General features: G+C 38.4%; 1 protein-coding gene across 15 annotated transcripts in view; it reads left to right on the top strand.

The window, feature by feature from the left end:
• The window catches only part of DST (dystonin), a 315,224-nt gene that overhangs the window by 1,646 nt on the left and 295,662 nt on the right, over nucleotides 1–17,916 (top strand). For all 15 annotated transcript variants that reach the window (XM_072855195.1, XM_072855191.1, XM_072855192.1 and 12 more), the window contains exon 3: nucleotides 14,244–14,432. In XM_072855195.1, coding sequence (XP_072711296.1) covers nucleotides 14,244–14,432 — 189 coding nt within the window. The remainder of the gene's footprint in view (nucleotides 1–14,243; nucleotides 14,433–17,916) is intronic.

Below are 17,916 nucleotides of genomic sequence, written 5' to 3'. Positions count from 1 at the left end.
AATTGCTGGGAAAATATGGAAAATAATAGTTGTTTTAGCATCCACTTTGTTTCCATGCTGCCTTGTAGAGCTCCTGTTGAGGTATTTCTCTTGCCTGGTTTCCTGCTATTGATTTAAGGCATATCTTCATGCCATTGCCTGTTATTCTGGAAGCCTTGAGAGAGACTTTTGCACTAAAATGATCTTTTCTTTTAAATTACTTGCATTTTTCCTTACCCGGTTGTGGGTGAGAAAATTACCCAATTATGAGTAATGTTTTCAAAAGTATGCATGGGATACATTTTTGCAACGTGGTTTTTATTGGCAATTAGTTTTAAACTCCAAACTATTTTGAAATTTGCACGCACTATCACAAAAAGAAGATCACATAGGGAGTGTCCTGTCTTTAAATCATGAACAGTCTGGTTTTGTTGTTGACTGAACAGTGCTGCAGTAAAGTGAACAAACAAATGTGTCCCTCCAGAAGTCAAAAGATTTTTTCATTATTTAGTTCCTCCAATAAGAAATACTTGGCTTCCATGTAAAATTCTCTCACTCTTGAGCCTAGATAAAGATGAATTTTAATGTGTTACACCCTTTTGAAATACACGTCGTCCTGTACAGTGACTCTTAAAAGCAAAGTTTGCAAAGTGACTAATTTATTTTTATTAATCCAGCATGTGGTTATTTGCATATCACCCAGTTAGAAGTAGACACATTTAAAATATTCCCTAGAAGCTTCCATTTACTGAAACGTGCTAGAATAAACCAATATAAACTTACATTCTTTCATAATAGACAGAGTAACACCACAGCTAATGGTCTACACTGCCCTTTTAAGTACGCGGTGGAGCTGTTTTCCCCTTCATTATCTGATGGTAGACTTTCGATTCTTAAGAGAAAACGATGACTCATTTGACATCATTAAATTGTCATTTTCTAATTTTTTTTCCAAGTAAAACCTTATTTTAATGAATCTAATTGAATTGATTAATAACAAATTACAGGCATACCCCCATGAAAAAATTGGCAGCATTATCTGAAACAGAATTTGACATTCTCATTCTATATCAGCACAAAACATTATGCACTTCCAACTCCAATAACATGTTGATGAAAGCAAAGCATGATACATGAAAAATATGGGCTTTGCATAATACCCCACCCCCCCAAATGCACATAACATCTCAATGCCAAGTTCTATAGCACAGGGTCTGTCTGCTAGCTTCCACTATGCTTAGTTGTTTATCAGGTGCAATTATAAATGGTGTTTCTTAATTATAATAAAATATAATGAAAAATAGGTTGATAGTAAATAGCAGTAGGTTGGCATTCATCTCCTGAGAGCTGGGTTCAAATCTGACTTACATTGCATGTGAAGATGCAGGTGCTCTAGTGGCAGTGCACAGAGAATTTTAATTGCCCTATCTACAGAACGGTTGGCAATTCCTGCGTGATTGGCTGCCTGCCAGGAAAGCCTTATATTTGGAAAAATAGATGTGTAGCAAATTTATGTTGAGGTTCTTTGCCAGAGCCACAGCTCTCATGGCACGTGCCTACGTTGTCTTTGTCTATATACAGTGAGAACTATTGAATCCCTTTCCTTTAGTACTGAACCCCACATTAAAAAATAAGACACCATACTATGGGAGGGTAAATACTACATTTGAAAATGTATTTATGATCCTTATCAGCTCTCCTGTTCTGATTTTTATGTGCCACTGGTGAATTGAATCCACAAACACTTTGTTTTTGTGGGTCTCGATTTTGAATGTCTCTGCAAAACATGCCTCATTATTATACTGCAAAAGTCCATGCAGATATTACTCATTATAGAATGAACTTAAACACTTGACCCCCTGCCTCAAAAGGAGGCAAATTTGCATGAATCATTATGAATATAAAGTAGGTTAAAGTCTGTCTTTGTTAGAGGTGCTTCATAACAGAAAAATTAACCAGCAAGAAGACGTGAAGAGTTTCCTGAGATAATACAGTGGTGTCCCTGCCTCCCCACTAGCATTCATTTACTACCATCTGAAGTCTGTCAGGTCTATTTTTTTATATATTTTTTATTGCAGTCCTTTAAGTTCATTATGACTATAATTGCTCTTAAGATTCCTTCCATCCCCAGGTACTATAGATACTCCATGAAGTCACATAGGAATCACACCCAGAATAGTTAATGTTTCTAATCTGAGGGAGACCTAGATATGCCATGGCTGTAAAAAGAAAACAAGTAAATTTCCAACAGAAATATTCATTGCTTACATGACGAATCAGACTTTCATGTAGCTATTTGCACTATACTTTATTTTGAGAATCAGTTGTAGAATGACATGTCTGTGCTCAACCAAAACCACACCAAAGTAACAATATAACTCAGTGAGAGTTTTACAAAAATAGGAACTATGTTGGGTTTTTTTAATTATTAGTATTCCTTGTATTTTCAAAAATTTGAATGTTATCAATGATTCCCTGACTTAATTCTTCTCGTGCTCTCTGTAGAAGTTTGGTTTTTCATGAAGTATAGGAATTTTCTCTGAGGACTTTGGGGGTTTGGGCTTGATATGTTTAAATGTTTAGTATAAATTAAAAGTTAAAAGTTATGTTAGTTAAAGTTATCTTTAGTTAAAAGTATAAATGCTTACACTTTACAAAGAGGTTTGAGTGCCTTCTGTACTTTACAATTTAAAGGCATTGCTTAACGTGTTGGTGATGCTACTTGTGATTTAAATTTCTTTCTGAATTATTTTTCCTTATTGTCTAAGCCTCTGGAGTCATGGGATTATGTGAGATTTTTACTTTTCAATTAAAAAGGAAGTAAGCTTCTAGCCCTTAGGCTGGAAGGAATTAATCGTAATGGTATAATTCTTAAAACCTCATGCTTTGGGCATAAGGATTGTTGAAAAGGAAGGTTCTCATTCAGGATTTTTAAGTGGTGTTTTTTTCTGAGACTGTGAAGGGATAATTGTGCTAATTGCTAAACCAGTAGTTGATGCTTTTCATATTATTGGGGAAAACACCAGATTTATAAATCTTTTGCCTGAAATTTTCTCTGAGTTTTACATTTTCCCCCTATCTTACCTTTTAAATTAGAAATAGTATGATCTCAGGAACTGAAGGTGTCAGTGGGTAGTCAGGAGCAATATGTTATCTTTTTGTATTTATTTAATTTTGACTCATGTATTTTGGTCAAATTTCCTGTGAATGCTTCTACTAAGACCTACAGGTATAAACCTACTAGGAAGCAAATCCATGGAAGTTGTACAGTCCACTGTAAATTCTGACTTCACATAACCCAGGTGCATGTCTGGTGGGACGAGACACACCAGTAAGGCAAACAGGAGCGTACACTTTATGAAAAGACTCTTTGGGAGGGCTGGCAGCATATATTAACCACAGCTGTAGCAAAGGAATAACACTTGGGCATTTGAGTTTTGCAGACCCCATATTTTCTTCTTAGTATACTGAACAGTCACTACAAGGTTATATATATTCAGTCTATTGTTGTGACAAGACTGGTAGTGAAATAGGTCAGCCAAGACTGATGACAATTTTTAAGAGCAAATGAATTTGCTACATCATCCATTATGGTACAATGGATGCAAAACTATAGTACAACCATCTCTGGTAAATGTATATATTGACTTTGCCAACAATTGATGCCCAGAAAAAGTGTTCCCTAAAAATTTATCCCTAAGCATACCTTTGCCATAATCGTCCCCCTTCTGAGGCTGACTGTGAGACAGTTGCCTAAAAATACAGTTCTAGATATCTTATAAAACAATAATGAATAGTCTTTGAAGAGTTGCACCATAATTCATCCCAAGCATTGCAGAGTTATTTATAAACTGCTCCAGATATGTACAGCTCCAGTGAAAAGAGAAATCAGCAGACCCTCCAAGCTGAATTTGAGTCTTCTGTTTGATTGGAGGGAGTGCATTCAAGGAGCAACAGAAATGTACAGGACTAGCCAGAAAAATACATTCATTCACCTATTCAAAGGATGTCTCTTTGTCTTTGCGGAGCTGAATCAGCCTGAAAATATTTTACCTTTGTGTTTAACATGCTTTCCCCCCAGGATGTTTAAACTGTTTTTCCATTAGCTGTCTAAGACTTCAGGAACAGGTTCAAGGGAAAATAAATCAGAGACAAAAATAAATTGTTTTCTTAGATGTATGAAAGCACTTATGTACAGGAATGCATGGAGAGCTGTAAATACGGTTACACTGTATAAGGACAAATCCTCCTATCCATTTTTCATAACATGTCCAATAATGTGGCCCAGACACGGAATGTTACACTGAGCTGTTACATGGCAAACTAGGTACCACTGAGATGGTACCTAGTCTGTCCATCACTGTTTGTCAGCTTTATTCATTGCAGTGCTGCCTTTAGATAGCCTAGCCAAGCATCTGTCTATGCTGAGAAACAGCCCGTTTGGCAATTGCATCACAGAATATACGGCAATTCCCCGGTTGCTGCAGCAAGGCCACTTGGGTTCCTGAGCTAAGTCCAGAGTTAACTCGGGTGCCTTTACTCCGTACTCCAGTGTACTGTAGAAATGCCCGCTGTATTTCTGTGGCCACCTGGTTGCCCGCATCTCTATTCTGGCATCCAACAATCTGCAGAGCATTGAAATGCTGAGGGGATCTCCTCCTAGCTCCATCAATCACCCGATAAAGTACTGACGTTGTGTCACGGTCTGCATCAAAGGGTACGGCATGCTCTTGATACACTGTATATTGGGACCTGCATTATAAAGGAATACATCCTCACAGTTCTCTAACAGGATGGGGACAGACACTGTATAAAGATCCAGTACTTAATAAAAGTTCTTACTATTTAGTTTCCCATTAATATAGTTCTATCAACAACCTCCTAGCTATCATGTAAATACTTATATATTCAGGCTTCTCAGTATCTACTGTTATCTCTAGAAATGTGTGTTTTAGATGAGGTTGCAGCTTCAGTTACATCCTATGCCTCTTTACAGTGCACATTCCTGGTGCACAGAAGCAGCTGCTTGCAAGCAAGCAGAGCCCTGGTTTCAAGGGGATCCAGGTGGAGCAAGGCTTGTCACCATCCGACTGTTAGCAGCCACATTGTACGCATGTACAGAATGGGAACTTCTAGCTACTGTTTATTGGCCAAAACTAACCTCAGATTGAAACTGGGAATTAAAATAGCTGAGGTCATACTTGTGGTGAGCACATGTATTACCACATCTGCTGTAGAAACTCTTCTTAGACAGAAAGGATTGTGCAGGGGTCTGTAGATCACATACGGCTCAGAAAAGCTTGACACTGATTTCTCAGTTATTGTGGTTAGATTATTAGGGTGACAGATGAGGTTGTGGATGCCCCTTCAGAAACAGCTCAGCACTTTAGGCTGAGGTTATTAAATGAAAGCAAGCACTGCATGAACAGGGTAGTACAACCCCTGGGGCTGTTTCTGCTCCTGGGTTGTTACATGTGTTTTCCTAGGGCATGGGCACGTCACTCACACTCTCTTCCTCTCCCAGACTTTTTTAAGGAGAGGCACCTTGGATATGCTATGGAAGAACCATGCAGGGCACAGCCTGAAGTCACCTTGCTGTTTTCATACAGGATGCAATTCAGCTGAGCTGGGCTATTGGTCCTGGCCGTGTCAAACGTGAGCGGGTGCCATCCAGAGCCGCGGCCTCTCAGCCTGCCCTCCCATGCTCTGTGGTCCGGAGGGGTCTCAGGCTCTGAGGAGGGCACGCTCGGGCCCCTCTAGCTCCCCTGGGCAAGGGCTCGGCACTGTCTTGCAGAGATGCTTGAGCAGATCGTCAGGCCCACAGCTGATACAGCTGATCTTGACCTAGTGCTAGCAAAGCTGGCTGTTTTTGAGCCAATTCTTTGTGCTTCGGGTTCACCTGTGAGCCTGGGTACCTGTTATCTGGATTCTTCTGCCGTTCAAAGTGCCTGAGCCCCTGCTGTGCTCCCTTGTGCCCTATTGCCTTGCATCAAGGAGAGTCAGTGGTTTGCTGTTCCTGACTCATCAGCGGGAATGAAACATGAGTTACGGCTGAAGTGTGAAAACACTACATCAGCTATAGAAACTAACTGCAGTGGACATTTGGGCAAAGATGCCCAAAGTGTTTCTTGCAAGTTGTGCCAGTGTCCTTATCACCCCTGTCCACTCAGCTGCTTAAATACAGCACTCGGCTTCAGGATGGCAGGGTAAATAGTAGAGCAGACTGGAAGTGAAACACAGCTCTTACAAGACTTAATTTATGATTATCTAAATTGATAGCACTAACTACACTGAAATGCATAATCATGTCAGACCGAGGCATTATATTTATCCTCCTTCTTTGTTCTAGAGAGAACAAAATGATACAACTAGGTCGAGGCATCATTCCTTTCTGATCTGCTGCCGCTACCCTCCTGCGTGTAAAGTGCAGCCAGAATTGGAAAGTGACTTTGCAAAAACAGCATCATCTTATACAGCAAGATAAGCTCGCTGTAAGCATTTACAGTTTATAGTCTGTAGAGCTACTCAGCTGACCTAGTGTAGGTGTCTGCTTCAGGATGAGCTGAACAGTTCTTCAAGCCTCACTGAATGTATCAACTAAATTTTTCATTGGCTATAACAGGAGCTTAGACCAGTAGCTCCTGAAGGAGAGACCCATTCAGATATATTGTTGGTATCCGAATGTAGGTATCTTAATAGATACTGAATTCCACGCTAGTTATCTTTTTTTATATGCCTGTTAAGTCTTTCATCAGTTATGCATCTATTTTATGCTTGATGAAGTGGTTTAGCAATCTGTGTGTTATTTCTTATTCTCCTTCTTACTGTATTTTTAATATTTAAAGTTAATTCTTTATGGCAGATTCGTGATGTATTCCATACACTGCCCAAGCTGAGGAGAAGTGATGAGATGGAAAACGGAGGAAGCAGAGGTGGAAGAGGGACATGCTCAGGGAATGTGCTAGTATATTCTAAATTAAACTTCCTCTTGCAGACCACTGATCAAGCAGTACTCTGATTTATTTTTGTTCTTAAATAATTGTTCTGTTCCTACTGTAGGCTTGTGGTGCCCTGAGGTAACAGGGAAGGAACTGGGACAAGCGATCGCAAAGGCAAGGCAGCCATGGAGGGTTGTAAGCCTTCTTGTCAGAGAATGATAGGACTGCTTGGAGAACAGGGCAGCTTCCGTGGTTTGTAGATTTAGACAGGAAAGAGTATTGAAAGGATATTTTGAGGCATGACTGGGGATGCTATTTGGCTATTTGCTTACACATCATCAGATTTTCCTAGTGTTACAACTTACCTGCTTTGATAGGAATCCTAACCTTATGACAGGAAAAAAAACCCACGTTGTGTAAAACAGCAGTGTAATGCAGCATGGGTTATTAAAAACTGTATTCTAAATTCACATCTAAACCCTAGGTTCACACAAGGACTCATATGTATACACTTGGTGGCCTGCTTAGGAACTGGAAAGCAGGTTATTGATGTTGTATTTCATGAACTCGGTTGGAAAAGTAATTTTGTTTGGGTTATGTAAAAGACAATTGCTTTTAATCCCTTTGAATGTGTGGACTTATCTTGGAATATGCCACATGCCAAATCACAGTCTTCAATATCTGAGAAATGGTTCCAGCACTGCTTAGAGTTTAGGTTTTAGAAGATAAGAATAATATCTCCTAAAATAAACATAAGGCATGCAAAGAAGCATCAGTGAAAGCTTGTTAATGAGGGAGTGGAATGAGAAACTGAATGTAAAATCTTACATTTGATGTTTTAAATCTTGATTCAGATCTTTATAGGAGTAACCCCTAGCTAAGATTAAAGAAAAAAAAAGATCAAGAGAACCACAAAAAAAAGGTTCCAGTGTGTTTTTTGAGACCTGGTAGAACCAAGAAAGAGCAAATGCAGTTGCTTCTTCCTTGTGCGTTTGTGAAGTAATATGCTGAGTGAGTGTAGGTAATCTTCCTGCTATAGAAAACTAAGACCTAGATTTAATTATCAATCTTTACTATTAGAGAGGACGTGTAAGTAGTTTGGAGGACTTAACTTGAATCCTGGATTTTGGGTTGAACTTGCAGAACTGGCAGTTAAATGTATGTTACGGGCTTTTTTTGTTTTGTAAACTGAGGATATTTGGGATGGAAGTCACTATGGCAGAAGAAGGGAAATAATGCAATCTCGGTCACTTTTTAATTTAAAACTGTTCTTACAATATGGATGCATATATATATGTTTATATGTGCAGCAGAAAGACTCAAATTTCTCTCTTTCAGCATGAAGGGGAATTTGATACAATAAAGTTATTTAATTAAACCTGCCTTTTTAGTTCAAGTAGGTACTTCAACTATAGGGTTTAATTCTATTTCAGCCTGTCTGCAAAACAGCTGAGAACTCGGGCATCTTGAGAACGGTTTTGATACTACGCATACTAATGTCCCCAGGCCCTAAGATGTTGTAGGTTGCATATATATGAAAGTTTCCAAGCTTTGAACAGGCAGTAACTGACAATTCAAAGATTGTTTCTTAAGGCCATTAATTGACAATGGTAATAGATGACAATTCTCATGCATACACAACCACTGTCAAAAACCTTAAAAGCAAGCACATGAAGTTGGATATCCTATCTGAGCTTCCTTTGGCTTTGATATTAGTGCACCTGCAAAAGTGCATTTAGTCTACAGGACTCATTCAAATATCCGTGAAGGCATGTGCAAACACAGTTGAGTTCTGTTGTCATTCCTCCTAGTGTGCTGAATTGTGGCTTAATGCTAGCTAGTGCTTTTTTCTGTGGTTACTGAAGTTCTGCCAGAAGGTAAACTGGGCTGCAGTCCGGTGTCCACTGAAGTTAATGCAAAGATTTCTGTTGACTTCAGCTGGACATCAGATAATGCACTCTTACTTCTCTTGAAGGTAATGTTTAGTGACTCTGAAAACAATACTGGCTAGAAAGACTGGGTTCCATGATTAGAATTCCGACACCCAATATATTCTACATAAAATACTTACACACTGGAAAAAATGAAGAATGAATCTAGTTTCTTATCAAGCATAAACGTAATACATAATGTATGATGAAGGCAGTAGGGATAGTAGAAACTAGAATGGAGAAGAAAAGGATACGGTGAATTAATACAATCACACATGGAAAGAATGGAGGAGTCAAAGATTCATGTCACTAAGCAGTAATGCACACATAGGATAGCACTGATGTATTCATATGGTGCTATTAAAGTATCAGACAAAGAATTAAAAAGAAATACAGAAAAACTAAGAAAGTGAAAGAAAAAGGTTCAACACATTATCGAAAATGTCCTCATCTGAAAATAAAAAATGCAAAAGTTAGACAAGTTTTTAAGGAAGTTTCAAAATCCTGTTTTTTATATTAATGAATGGGCTAGGAATGGGAATAGGCAAAAACATAACAAGGATTGCAGAGTATCACAGACTTGGTTATCAAATACCAGACCATACTGAAGAAGTTCTGAAGAATGGGGCAAATGAACACACACAATGTTCATAAATGCAAGGCTGGGTATATTACAGAGAAAACTTGTTTATCCACTTTATTAATTTTTCAGTGTATGGTCTCCAGAAAGGGCCTTCTGAATTACTCTTGACAACTCAGTGAAGACCTCTTTCAGATGTATAGCCTGATCAGAAAAGAAGATGGGATGGGAAATATTTAAACAGAATGTAAAAACTTGCTATACTATTATATATATCAGTAATACAAATATAGGAGTACCATGCTGAATTATGGTGATCCAGCCAGAGTGATGTCTGTGAATAAGGACATGTAAAAGTCTCACCAAAAAAAAAGTGATGGAAGACACTGGAATTATTTCATGTAGAAGGAGGAAAATAAGAGGAAATCTGATGATAAAATATATATGGAATGATGAACACTGTATTGAAGGCAGACCAAAATTTTGTCATCATGGGTCTGATCCATCCTATCTAATTTTGGATACTTACAGTACAGATGTCTATGAGTGAAGTGGTCAGCTTGGGCTCCCTTTATGGTCAATGGAGAGAAACAGGTGCTGTTAGGGAATGGTCCATCTGACCTGCTGATTCAGTGGCTGGAAAGGGAGCCCAGGCAGGGGAGGTCTGCTGAGCTTTGGTCAGAGGAATCCCATACTGTCTTCTATACACAAGAAATCAGTCACTGAATCAGAGGTGTGAAGTTAAAGTCTGGCTGGATAAGAAGATATTTTTTTAAAGAACCTCTTACTGTGGAGGTAATTTTACACAACCACTGGGTTGTGCGCTCTGGCACGCAGCACCCAGGCTTGCAACATTCATTGTTGGTTTGGGTGTAGAGATAGACACAACGGGTCCTTTCAATATTACCACACTTCATTCCAGAAAAAAACACTTTTAGAGAAGACGTAAAAAGATTAATTGACAAAGATGAATTTCGGCTAAAAGAGGCTGATCTTCCCAGCCTCCTTCCAAAGACAGAAAAGCTCCCTTGAGAGTAGGTGAACTACTAGGCTTTGGCTCTGTATTGGCCTCCGGAGACACCTCTCTATTCCCACTGGCTGTAGAGGATGATTAGGAAGATCAGTCTTCATGGATTCAAACAGACTACCTAGGAGGATGTGCGTGGATGGTCTTGGAGAGAAGATAATCCCTGTTTGCCTCTTGTCTTCTGCTGTGATATCTAAGACTGGTTCTGGTGGTCATCTGAGTTGTTTATTTAAGGAAAAATACTTTGTAGTGTAAATTTTGTGCTCCTTGTGCAGTTATTTTAATATTTAGAAGAAAACAGATTTTCTAAAAATACATCTTTGAAGTCTTACTTCTTTGGTTTGCCTTGTGTCAAAATTGTACAGGCATAAAAATGAGTCAGGCAGTAGGGAATGAGCAACTCTCAATGCAAAGAACAAGAAAAAGTTTGTCACTGTCCAGTGACACAGCATTCACATGACACCAGAAACCACAAATTGCTTAATGGTGTTATAGCAATGTCACTGTATTGCCAGCATGATTTTAAAATCTCCAGCGTTTGCTCAGTGATTTGGTCTCAGGTGGTGCACTGTGTGTCCCTGAATATTTTGTAATACTTTTCTGCTCTCCTGTGAGTGCTGGCTTAACATCTAAAACAGCGCGCTCTTTACCAAACAGATATTTGCGTCATTTTCATATTTTTAAATTTTGATTGCTATAATAGTATGACACATTGTCAATTTTGGGCTCAGCTGAAGGATAAATAACACAGATGACACAAGGAGCGTCTGTTCATTTCACTGCTGAGAAGGAATCACTGGCCACTCCAGTCTTGCACTGAGCATAGGAGTGGCAGCTCCCATACGTTACCTCACTTTTGACTCCTGTCTTCATTTTTGATTACCAAATTTTGAAATTTTCCAGATTTGGGGTTTTGCTCTGGCAAAGCCTCATTGTGGGAATGAGTAAGCATTTTGAGTTTTGGACTGAGGACTCTGCCCTTGTAACATTATCTTTGTTGATATGGAATTAATTTTCCACCTGAAATCATGATCCTCTGCCTTTATCGCATTATAATCCTCCCCAGAGCAACCATTTGTGATAGTGAAGGCAGATTATGACTTCAACTGAAGAGTAAGCTTCCGCAAACAGAAGCAGATGAGCTCTTAAAGAGATAAAGATCCCATTTTCTTGCTAGTAATAAACAGCAAAAGAGAAAAATATATAAAATATGAAGAAGCACTGACTGTAAACAGACTTTTCTGGAAGTCACAAATGACTTTTTTGTATTGAAGCATAATACTCAATCAGTAAACCTTGAAGTATTTTGAGGTGAAGTCACTCAGAGACCCACATACTTAAATCCCTATTTGGCATGCATCTCTAAGCACTTTTAGAGCTGCTTAGCTTCTACCAAATTCTTCTGTTACATAAACATACTTTCCCAAAGAGTTTTATCCAGCTAATGGGGATGGGAGCGTGGTGAGGGAGCAGCTGCAGCGCAGGGTATAGAACCAGGCTTCGGCCAGTAGCCATCATCTGTAAATGAATCATAATGCATTTAACATTTAGAAAATCTCTGCTGATTTCAGAACTCGGAATAGATTTGCTGGGTATTTTGGTCTCTTAAGGAGTGCTTTCTTTTACTATGGAATAATCCCTGATGCACATTAACATTTTTTTGTAAAAGAAAATTTCCACAAGAAGTAAGCTCTATAATAGTAGGCTCCCTGTGTTGTATTTTTTCCTGTCATCCCCAACAGTCCTAGTATCATGTTGAATGATACGTTTTAAGTATCTGGTAGCTATTTCAGAGTGTAGAAAGAGAATGGGGCAATAAGTTTTCCCACTGCAATAGCGTGGCAGAGTATCTCACAGATTTACATCTTAGAATGTTTAGAGATCTTCCTAAATCCGTGCAGGTCTGCTGGCTGCAGTGGCTTCCACTACGCTGCTTGCGTTGGTTAATACGGACAGGGTCCTGCTGCCATTAAGATACAGGGAGTCAAAGTCTGGCCCTACCTATAATGTGAACGATCTATTGCTTCAGTAGAACAGGACAGATCATAAAAAAGGATTCAGGAAATTTTGGCCGTACCTTTCCATCATATGTATTTCATAGCCCTGATGCACCACGTACAGGAACCTCCCAGATGGACTAAGCAGAGTTGGATTCTTCTCCTGTCCCTTCTGTCCAGTGTCCAGGAGCAGAAGGTTGCTACCTGAAAGTTACTTCACCTTGGCACTTCAACCTTTTCGCATCATCTGTTGCATGCAATGTATATCTGTAGCAATTACTAGCATGTGTATGTAAATATATGTTTGTGTGTTTTGGATATTTAGGGGTATATTTACTTAATGGAACACACCTTTAAATAATTAATATAGCTGTCTGTCTCTCTGAGTGCCCAGAACAGACTGCAGCTCTTCCCTTGCAGTCTCATGAACATTGGAGGACTAAATCCAATTTGCACAGAGCCATACATCTGACTTTTGATTGCTTCAATTTACCAACATAACATTTTAGCATAACTTTTCTATGCTGATTTCCTAATTAAAACAAAAAACCAACAAAAAAAAGCAAAACAAAACCCAAACCCAAAAGCTAAGGGAAGGGGGAAAAAAGAACAGCAGGTTTATATGGAAATGTATTGCTCCCACTAGTTTTCAGCTGGCAGGAACTCAGGATATTTAGATTCACAGCATAGATTTCTGCAGTTTTAGCTAAAATCTCACCTTACAGAAGTTTGATTCTTTATATGGACCTGCCATTTCTGAGTGCTGGGTTTGTCGCATAAGGACTTCAGTGGAGATATTTTACTAGAAGAAAAAAGAAGGTAGAAAATTAGGAATTGCTGCATCTATTCTTGGTTTTGAAAGGGAATGTAGTCCTTAAACTGCAGACTGTCACTAAGGACATAGATTTGGCTCACTTATTCTGAAAGCTGATATGACTAAGTGGATTAAACTCTTATTTACAACCTGGCCAAGTTTAATATCAACCAACATTGTAATCAGTACAAATGGTGCATGGCAGGCTCGTGCATGCTCATGACGGGGACGCAGTGAAATGAGCGAATGCTCATTGTAAATGCTCTGCAACAGGGCTAGCCTTATACCTGTTGCCATTAAAGGAGTGAAATTCTGTAAGGGTATGAGACATTCTGGATGATGCTCAGAGGTTTTCACAGCAAGCCTCTAAAAAGCATTTGTGAAAGGCAGCTCTTCCTGAGTTTACTAGTTTGGCCACATATACATGTATTTCTCAGATGACAGCAAAAGACAGCACTCTGTCTTAATTATTTTATTCCAAATGGTAAGGTCTCCCCCCAAATCTAGCAGCATCAGAACTCTTAATGAGAACCGTTAGTCATAATTAAGTGTTGCCAGCTAGCAAATTTTCTTCACTTTCATTCTCAGGAAAAAATGCACCTTTTCAGCTCATGCTCCCTAAAACAATCTCTCATGCGGCCAAGAATTAACCTGGAAAATTTTAATTATAAATTTTAAAGTAGAACTATTTAGTTATAAATAACTAAAAGTGTGAGCTTATAAAGAAGAGCAACAGGAGTTACTGCTACTAGCTGTGTCAATAATACATATAATTGAGAAATATAAAACAAATGTGATATTAACAGCACTTGGCAACCTCTCTTTATTGTTACATGCAGTATATATGGACATTACATTAATTTAGGATGAGCATGCTTGTACCGCAAGTCGTTGTTAAGATCCTGTATGATTTTTCTGTTGTTACATGGCTTCATTCTGGGAGATGTCAAAAACGATGATTGCTTTTTCTGTTACAGGGCTTTAGATCAAGTCCTCGTCATGCTAGAAGACGTGTAGCACCTCGCCTTGAGGAAACACAACCTATAGTGGAAGCTCACCACCTAAGTGAGCAGGAAACTTCTGTAAGAAAAAGAAAAATCAAGAAAAGCAGCCGAGTTCAACCAGAATTTTATCATTCTGTTCAAGTCACGCCAACTCGAAAACCTGTAAGTATTATACCTTTAGGGATAAATAGCACTCGAAGTATATTATAGAGGCATGCAATATAATTCTAATTTTTGGGCCATCCATATTCTGTTCCTCAATTTAAAAACCTTTTCATTTCTCATGTTCAGCGAATCTAGATATAAGTTTGTTAGACTGTATTTAATGTTGATGCATAACTCTAAAAAAATCCAGTTCTGAAGAGGGGTTTTTGAATTTTGATTTTTATTTAATATTCAGTCTATAGTCAATATTTGAATAAGGTATTTTATTTGATAGTTTTATAGTGATATTACTTAAGAGGTTTTTATAGCACACATGTATGTTATTAAAATTTCTCACTCAGATTCATTAGAGATTCTATGTACTGAAACAAATTTATATTAAATCTCATTACTAGATACAATTTTGAGGTCTCTTCTGCTTTATACAGTATTTACAATCTTTCTGCTCAACAAAACTTGTATCAAGTCTTATCATTCTTTGCTCCTCAGTTTGATCTACACATAGTTCTTTTAATATTGATAATCTACATTTAGTGAGGAAATATGACAATTCATTGAAACACTTACACAGTTCCTAATGTAAATGTGCGTGAAGATACTTCCTGCAGACACGATGCATTTCTCTTTTTAATGAGAGCTCATTGCTTTGATGCATTTGCTGACTAACCTATCTGTGCCAATGTTAAGGGGCTTGAACTACTTCTATTAAGCCAGTATTATTAAAAAGGTAACTATTGAGCATACCCTAAAAAAGATTATCTTGTTGCTCCAACCTAACTGAACCTTCCTAGGTTTGTGTTAATTGAGCACCAAGAATTGTGAGCTCTGAAGCTGGCTTGAGAAAGAGTATTCCCTAGTGGAAGCACATTGCCTGAGAGAGCAAAAAACTTGTGCAAAGAAAAGCAAGCCAGAGCTGCCAACAACTGCCAGAATTTTTACCTTTTAGCTGATACATTTCGTTTCTCTGCTTTCAGTTCACTACTCCCCAGTTTCCTCTGTTCTCTCATGCTTCTACTTATTATTTATTTTACTCTGCTGCTGTTCCTGTGGTTTAATTTGATCTGACGGACTCGTCTTCTGCTCTTCTTAAAGGATCTGCTCTTCCTTTCTTCTCAACCATCTCCCTTTCACTCCATCCTATCTTGCTCTCTAGACTTCTTTGCCTAACTCTGTTATTCTTACTAGGTCTCCAGCCTCTCACCAGGCTCTCCTCTGTTCATTACTTACTTCTGGTCCATCTCTTTCATCATCTCCTCTATTACTTTCCATTCCACTCCTGTTTTTTCGATTCCCTTTTTTGTTTGATCTTAATTTTTTCCATAGTAGGCCTATGCCAAGGGTAAGCCTGCCTATAATTGCTGAGGCTATTACCAACTGCCACGGATTACCAACATGGGAAAAAGAGCATCAGTGGTGCTGAATTAAAGAGCTAAAACTGTGGAACTGGTGGTGTAAGCAGCAAAACAGGCTTTGAAGAATGGATTAGTAAAGCTAAGAAAGCCCTGCTTCTCCCCAAAGTCAGTAACACATCAGGGACTTCAGGACCAGCAAAGAAAAAAACATATAGGAGTAGAAAATGTGCAGTGTCACTATATAACTTCACTTTCCTATAATTTCATGGGTCTATGCTGTGTCTGACAAGACCTACCACTGAAACAATAATAAATCCCAGATTTAGAGAAAACTTCTCTCAGTGCTGTCACCATTATGTCACTATTTTGAAATTGCTTTTGCAGTATATCTTTTATGCAACGTTATGTAGTTCTTTTGATGGCCTTTTGTTCTACAGCCTCGATGAACTCACATTTCTACAAAAAAGAATAAATCATTATCTTTATTAGACTACGATCCAGAAAACATAAGTCACCAATTTCATTTGTCATGGACATTGTAAGTTATTCTGAATGTATTATTAATGCCATGGTGGCAGGGTGAGTAAGGTTCATGCCATGACAAATCACTGCAGCGTTGTGAAGTTCCACGCAGTCACAATGTCGTCCATCCCGCAGTTTGTCGCAGCTTCGTTCCGCTTAGTCTCAATGTCTTGAAGATGAGACTTTTGGCCTTTATCTTTGTACAGTTTTACATGATTCAGTGCCAGAAATGCTCTTGTTAGTCTGCATAATTTCTTTCCATTATTTTTTCCTGTTATTCCTAGCTCTGCCCACTTGAACCACTTTAACCACTTTAAATAAATCATCTGTTGTCTTGATGTTTACACTATGGAAATATTTGTAGGCAGCTATGGCCATATCCTGCTTAGTCACCACTTGAAAAAAATGATTGTGATGTGTGCTAACTAGAAGACATAATTTCTCCTCATAAAACAGTTCGCCTTCTGATCAATTTTGTTGCTTTTTTCCTACTCCTGCTTTTTTGTCCCTATTTCCTGACAAGAGAGAATGGTATTTCCAAAGTAACTATAAAACAGCCTTATGGAAAGATTTTTCTTTGCTCCAGGAAATTTTTGAGTAATCAGCCTTAAAATATGTTAGCCTGTTTTGGTGCCATATTAAGATATATGCTTGAAGACTTTTCAGATATTTCATGAAAAGTTTTGTTGGATGTTTAGATGCTAGGCGTTCTTATTCCTGCTAATTTAGACTAATTTGTATTTGGTTGGTTTTGTGGTGTCTAAATCTTGTTTTGCAGTTTCCTAGCCACAGCTATAATTATCTGAATTTGCTGGGATTATTTCTCACTTCCTGTGTAGCCATCGAAATCTTTCCAGTATTGTCCCTGATCTTGTCAGAACTAAATGAGGTGTAATTGTATGTATGGGAGTAATCCCGCTGAAGACAATAATCACTCCCCCTGAAAAGCTACAGGAGCAGATGTTTGCAAAAGAACATTAGTTTTCTCTGAAAATATCGTGGGTTTTTTTTTTTTTTTTTTACACCTTCCAGGTCATTAACGAAGACATTAAATACATTTCATCCTTAATGCTGGTCCTTACCAGACAGAGTTCATAGCCATTTTCACCTTATTTTATTGTCTTACTGCAGTGCAACATGAACATAATGGTGTGTAGCTTACCCCTTTTACGGCACGTTGTTATATCTTGTGCCCTGTAGGTCACCCTCTCATTGGTGGCTGTATTAACTTGTGCTGACATTCTCCATAGGTGACAGTTTTACATCAGCTTCACACCGAGAAGATACCTATTACTGAAGTGTGCTTTGAATTTCTGAGCACAATGGAGAACTCTTGAGAAGAACCAGAACCGTGTTCTTTAAATTAGCATGACTTCATGCAAGTCAAAGGAGCGTTACATATCACTCCTTTCAAGAATCGGGTAGCTGATTCTATATAGGTAGTTAAATTTTCTGAAGGTGTGGAAGGATGCGTAAAAGTCTCCTGTTATGAGCTCACTGCTGTCTAGCAATACTTCTCCAGGGCAAATTTTAAACTGGGGGTTTTATTACAAGCATTTTGCAAATATTATCTGTATTTTAAATAGTGGTCTGCTCTGAAGCAGACG

Source organism: Ciconia boyciana, chromosome 3, assembly GCF_034638445.1.
Source record: "Ciconia boyciana chromosome 3, ASM3463844v1, whole genome shotgun sequence".
NCBI lineage: Eukaryota > Metazoa > Chordata > Aves > Ciconiiformes > Ciconiidae > Ciconia > Ciconia boyciana.
The sequence above is the reverse complement of the archived record's forward strand: the minus strand, read 5'-3'. Positions and strand labels throughout refer to the sequence as shown.